This window comes from Tachysurus fulvidraco, chromosome 3, assembly GCF_022655615.1.
Source record: "Tachysurus fulvidraco isolate hzauxx_2018 chromosome 3, HZAU_PFXX_2.0, whole genome shotgun sequence".
Lineage (NCBI taxonomy): Eukaryota > Metazoa > Chordata > Actinopteri > Siluriformes > Bagridae > Tachysurus > Tachysurus fulvidraco.
In genome coordinates, this window is record NC_062520.1 from 17,304,555 (window position 1) to 17,310,788 (window position 6,234).

The 6,234-nt window shown below is 36.2% G+C and overlaps 1 protein-coding gene across 1 annotated transcript; it reads left to right on the plus strand.

The window, feature by feature from the left end:
* Window positions 1-542: 542 nt before the first annotated feature.
* Window positions 543-6,234, plus strand: dtx3la (deltex E3 ubiquitin ligase 3L a). The gene is made up of 4 exons (XM_027148898.2): window positions 543-839; window positions 933-1,099; window positions 1,472-1,683; window positions 1,775-6,234. The coding sequence occupies exons 1-4, from the start codon at window positions 758-760 to the stop codon at window positions 1,854-1,856; spliced, it is 543 nt and encodes a 180-aa protein (XP_027004699.1). The 5' UTR covers window positions 543-757; the 3' UTR covers window positions 1,857-6,234.

A 6,234-nucleotide genomic window follows, 5' to 3' on the forward strand; every position in this document is an offset into this window, starting at 1 on the left:
TTTTAGTTAAAAAGTAATAATTCTAGGTTTCACAGCAAATGCGATCAATTTTATTTTATTTATTTATTTTTTATTTTTTTTTTTTTTTGTAATTTATTTTAAAATAATGTTGAAAGCTAGTGAACCATCCCCCCAACTCACTTCTCACTTCTGTGGTATTTTGTGTAGATTTGTGTAGAAATTCTTGTTAACTCAGTTTTAAGTGAAAAAGTTAACTTATGAAAGAGTTCATAGTTAAACAATCCAATCTACATTCCTTGCCCCCTTTACCTATTAGTTTCAATATAGTTTTTAGAAATTACTTAAAATATGCTTTAAAATGAGTAATTAAGCAGTGAACCCGGGACAAACAGTGGTTTAGAATTTTATCAAGCATTGCTACAGTATTAGACAGATCTGATGTTGCACTTAAGAATATCACTAAGATTATTCTGTCATTTTTCCCCTACAGAGCTTACTAGAATAAGGAAGCAGTTCACACCCACACCATGTCATGCTTCCAGATCTTTGGGTTGAGCCATCAGCAGACTAAAGTAAAACAGGATCAACTACATTCAGCTCTCACTCTGCAGTTTGTCTATTCTGTATGAATGGGAGCACTACAACCTGAGGACGGATTTTAATGCAGCAGTTAGATAACTTAGCATAAAATTTCAATTTTTATTTAAACACTGATGTTTAGTGGTATGCTGTTCATTGTGCGTTGTTGTTAGCACATCAGATATATACCAGGACTTTATCTTTTACTATATAAATCATGGGTTCTGAGCAAAGCAAAGATAAGATGCATTGCACCAGATATATAAATGGCACTGGACCTCCGACACTGGCTGACCAAGGTATGTTATTGTATTCTCTTCTTATACTAGCTTAATATTGCTCCATGGTACTGTACAGTCCAGGGTGTAAACCAGTTCATTTTTTGTGAACAGTTCAAAATGGTGCCAACGGAACTAGCAAAATGAACTCTAAAATAGTAGATGGAAACCAACCAGATGACGGGCGAATGTCAATAATGCACCTGAGCAGGAATGTGGAAGGATACCCAAAATGTGACACCATACAGATAAACATGGAATTTGAAGATGGAATACAGACGGTCAGCTTATAATGCTTTTTTTTGTCATTTTGTATTATTCCTTTATGTATGAAAAAATGTATGCATGACATAGTTTCAGTTAGCTTAGTTAAACTATTAGAATTAGCCTTGAGGACATTCCTCCCTGAGTTTTCTCTGCTCTGGTATTTGGCTAAACTGGTTTCAATGCTTAAGGTTACAGTAGCATCTGGTTTTGTTTATAATCAGGTCTTTGTGACAGCTGTTTATAGGGCTGTGAGTAGTTTCTGGGGTTTATTTTAGAAAAGTCTAACTACTAGCAATCAAAGCAAAAGGCACATTTTATTGATTAGTGTGTTTTTGGACACTATGACTTACCATCATTGTGATAGTGTTTCCTTCTCTCCTTTGAAGGAGAATCATCCTAATCCAGGGCAGAAATACTACGGGCTTAAAACAGTGGCCTTTGTGCCTCGGAACCCTGAAGGAATTAAGGTGTACCGCATGCTAGAAGTAGCATTCAAGCACAAGCTGCTGTTTACAGTGTCAACTACTAGTACCGGAGAGGAGCGAGTTACCTTTTCTGACATTCCTTTGAAAACTAAAGAGAGTGGTGGCCATGACAGGTGAGAACTGTGTGAAATTAGATGTCTTGTGATAATGCAGTTGGTAGCATTTTTATTAGAAGTTTTATTTCCATTATATTTTCTTTGTCAGCTTCAGCTATCCAGACCCGGAGTACCTGAAAACAGTGACAAAGATCCTGAAATCGAAAGGGATCAAATACACCGAAAAGTGACGTTCTTTATTTTGTGTATATATGGAGGTATTCACAGCCAGTCAACAGACACATGCACTTTTTCATGTTTTATGACAGAGTAGTGACTATCACAGGCCAAACAAAATGATACAGAATATATTAAAACTAAGGAAACTTAAATATTTGTTGAACATATGAACTGGTCGGTTTCAGAGACTAATAAAACTTTCTTAAACTAGTGCTTTGAAAAAGGTAGATGCACTTGGATGGTTAACCCATTAAATCTAGAGATAAGACACTGTGCAATGATAGCAGAAAGTGTAAAAAACAAACAAACAAACAAACAAACAAACAAACAAATAAATAAATAAATAAAATATATTTAGAGGTATATTTATGGCCATAAAAATTGACTTTCCAATTAGAGTTGATCCAAATTATTCCAAGAAATTCAGTTACCAAATCTGGCAAAAGTTTTACATTTCAGATTAATAAAAATAAGGTAATAAACAAAAACATAAAAATATAGAGTGATCTTTTGACTGGCAGTGTACAAGGGAATCATTAAAAGAACATGGGTTATGTTTGCTACAGATGGTGTTATGCTATGACATCTTTTGTTAAGAATGGAATGTTGTTGATCAACATACTTGACAACAAGAGATTACAAATGCAAAGAGATTACACTTCCTATTACTACTCCCTGTATACCTAGCAAATTATTTTTTTTTAGAATCTCAGTCATATAAATCTTGAATGTTTGTTATTTCTGTTAGTATTTATCTAGCACAGCTTGTACAACCTTACCAAATTATATGTTTGTAATATTATATTTCATTTGTATAGTGTAAAAAAACCTGTTTTAGTAAAGCTGGGATTCGTATAAAACAATATAATTTACATATTTACCTTTAAAATTTAAACAGATAGGTGTTGATTACACACTAAGGTGACTCTCGCACCTCAGACTCATGGGACATGCCATTTGATTCATCAGGCAAGATGGAAGACTGAGAGTGTAAATTAAAACTCTTAATTATAAGCAAAAGTGTCAACATTAAATGCTCCAAGTCCATTGATCTTAGTTTGTCAGTATAAATTCACTGCAAAGCTATTTTTCTAAAAGCTAGAGGGTAGACTACAGGTAGGCTATATTTTTCCTGTTCGTCTGCTATGCGTCCGGCAGATTGCAGAGTCTGAACTTTTTCAGGATGATGGAGACCCTTTTGTTCTCTTCAAACTGAATTATGGGCTGGGCTTCACACAGACAATAAAGTCTAATCAGATTGGCGGGACCCATTAAAGAGGCCTCTGTCATCTCCACAGGCGTTCTTAAACCACTTTCTCCTGCATGCTCCACCAGGAGTCATCTGTCCCAACTGTCAGCCGCTACCACTGCTGTGACAGCTATCAAATCTGGCCAGGCTACATCACCTCATCGCCGTCATCCTCCACCACCCTACAGCCCTCAGTCCTGCCATTACTCCCTCTGCTACTGAAGATCAACACTAGCCAGCCACTATTCGTCACTGTAGCCCACATATAAAGTAAATAGTTCTTCACATAGCCATAGTATCTATAGCCTGCCTTGTATACTGCTAATATTGCTGTACATGACACTGGCTTCTCAAGCATCTTATATGTGCACTGTGTGACAGTGACAGACAACACATACACTCTGTTTCCTAAAGTCTTGAAATCATCCCCAACTACAGTTCTTTTATGGCAAGATGCAAATCCTAGATCTTCAACAGAAATGATTTTAATTCCTCCCTGTCATACTGTTACTATAGGAAGGCTTAGCAGTCTTCAGCTTCCTACTTAGCAAGTGATAAATAGGCTTTAGGCTTGATTTCATTAAGCTCTTTAATTTGGAGCACAATTAGACTTTTAGAAGACAAAGCAGAATCTGAACTTGTTAATTAGATGTGTGGAATCACAGGTGCTGATGATGGATGCAGCTTCTGGGATTCCACTTACAGGACAAAGTTGAACCGGAGAAACCTTTGCTCTTTCATTGTAGGCCTTTGCACCAAAGTCTTAGCCATGATTAATTCCATTCAATTAAATTTTACATTCATTATACCACACATAACATAAAAAACAATACAAAACATACCAAAGTTCTCTCCCTTTGGTATGTGAGACGTACTGTACATAATAAATACATCACAATGCACAGTCTAGACCACATAGAAGTATACAAGAACTTTAATATGTATAGTTGCTGACTGTAGATGAGTTTTTGACAGATAAGATAAAACGTTACCTGCTAGACCGGTTCCTTTCAGCACAGATAAACATTAGATACGTTAGATTACATTAGATACATTAGAAACATTAGATTAGATCAGCATGAGATCAACCAAAATGAAATTAAAACTTCATGTACAGCTTCCTCAAGGTTCAGAAAAAGTATGCCAAAGATATTCATGAAATAATCTTATTAAATCTATCTGTTCCTCTGTACAACTGAAGATAAGCATTACTTTTCTCAGTCTGTGTGTAATGCGATTCTGTGAACCATCAAATTCAAGCAGGTTTGTTGTGACAGAGGAACACATTCCATTTGTGTCATGGAGTGTCCTTTTTACAGGCCCTATAAACCTTGCTGACAGGGAAGAAGAGTGACAATACACACTGTGTTAACCTGAACCGTATCCGTAAAAAGAATGGCAGTTGCCACAAAGGTGAGGGGAGTCAATCTTACAACGGAAATGGTTTATGAAGTGATAAATCTTCCTTAAGAGAAGAATCGGGCATTTTTAGCCACTACTTCTTTTGTACTGATAGGAATATGCTGTACCTTTAGGGTATCAAAGAGCCAAAATGAGAAACAGAAAATATATGGAGCACACTCATAATACTGACTTTTATTCTCAAGAGGAGGTGATTTTTTTTTTTTTTTGGATGTGTTAAGACATTAAGTTTTTGAAAGTAAACAGATTAGATCCATGTCCAGTATTAAGGTGTATGGAAATAAATCAGAATCAGAATACTTTATTATTCACCAGGGGGAAACTGGGCAAATGATACACAAATTTCTGTTAGTGGATACACAGTGCCAGTATATACTCCATCTACTATTTTTATTTGGACGTCTTTGTTATTAGTCTCATGATAGTTATAAATAATTGATGATACTAGTTACTGAATAAAATATGAAAAATGTGATTTAAGACGAATAACTAAATATTAAAACAAAATCTGCAGGCATTAATATGAATCTTAGAATGGTTAGAAATAAAGAGAGACACACAGAGAGAGAGAGAGAAACTGAGAAACAGAGAGACATGGAGACTATCCATCTCTGTGATGTATGACTCTTTCTCTCCATCAGTTCCCTCAGAGAGATCCGATGTAGCGTTTTCATAAGGCCACCAGCCAACACAAAAGCTTCAACTTTATGCCATTCATCTGTGGAGCAGGTCCCATTTGCAGCTCTTTGGCCATCTCGGACTCTTTTCATCAGACACAGAGACCTGTCAGACATCCAGGCCATCTGGGCCCACACAGCTCTTTCCTCACTAAGTCAAATCAAAGCAGCCAGAGATCAGGCTCTCTGATAACCCACATACTCTTTGTGGCCTAAGGTTATTCCCCTTCCGCATTCATCTGCCATACATCCTCATTCACAAACTACTGATATCTCCATTATGGCTGAATGACACTAGCACTTTTAAAAGAGCACAGATATGGCCTTGTGATACTGTTGTATCCTCTCGTTGTGTGGCCTTTAACTGGAGCATAGATAGCCTCAGTAGAGAGCCCATATTTAAAGAATGCCTGTTTCTCTTCTCTTTTACCTTTACAGAAAGAGTTATGCAGTATAGACCAGAATATTTGAGAGACAGATAAATAAGTCCTAACAACTGAGGCTTAGAAACGGTCTCAGGCCTTATTATCTGTATATTTCTTTGGTCAAGAGCACACATAAAAAGATAAAAAAAATAAAAAAAAGATATAAAATGGTTTGTGAATACCGATTCTGCAGTCTCACACGAACCTTTAACTTGTCTGTCTTTTGTTCCTCTTTGCATTAGTTTGCATTAATGACTTGCCACAGTATTAAAGGTGAGTGGGAAAGAGTGATCATTTAGCAGGCCAACCATTCTTTGAGACATTTCATACTGGAGCCAATAAAGCTGGGATGAAGTGCCCTATCTTTCACAGCAGACCAGCGGGACTAGTAAACTATGTTGGCACTGTTTATTAATTCTTATGAAGAAAGGTACAGGTGAAGAGCAGAGTATTAATTTGTTAACAAATAGAAAATTAAGTTATAGCAAATCTGTAATTTGTACAAGAGATGTGTTTAATGCAGTGCTAAAATGATTAATGCAGTGCTAAAATGTATAGATATGTACAGATATGATTTAAGCTCAGTGACTTTCATGTAATAAACTGTGTACTATGA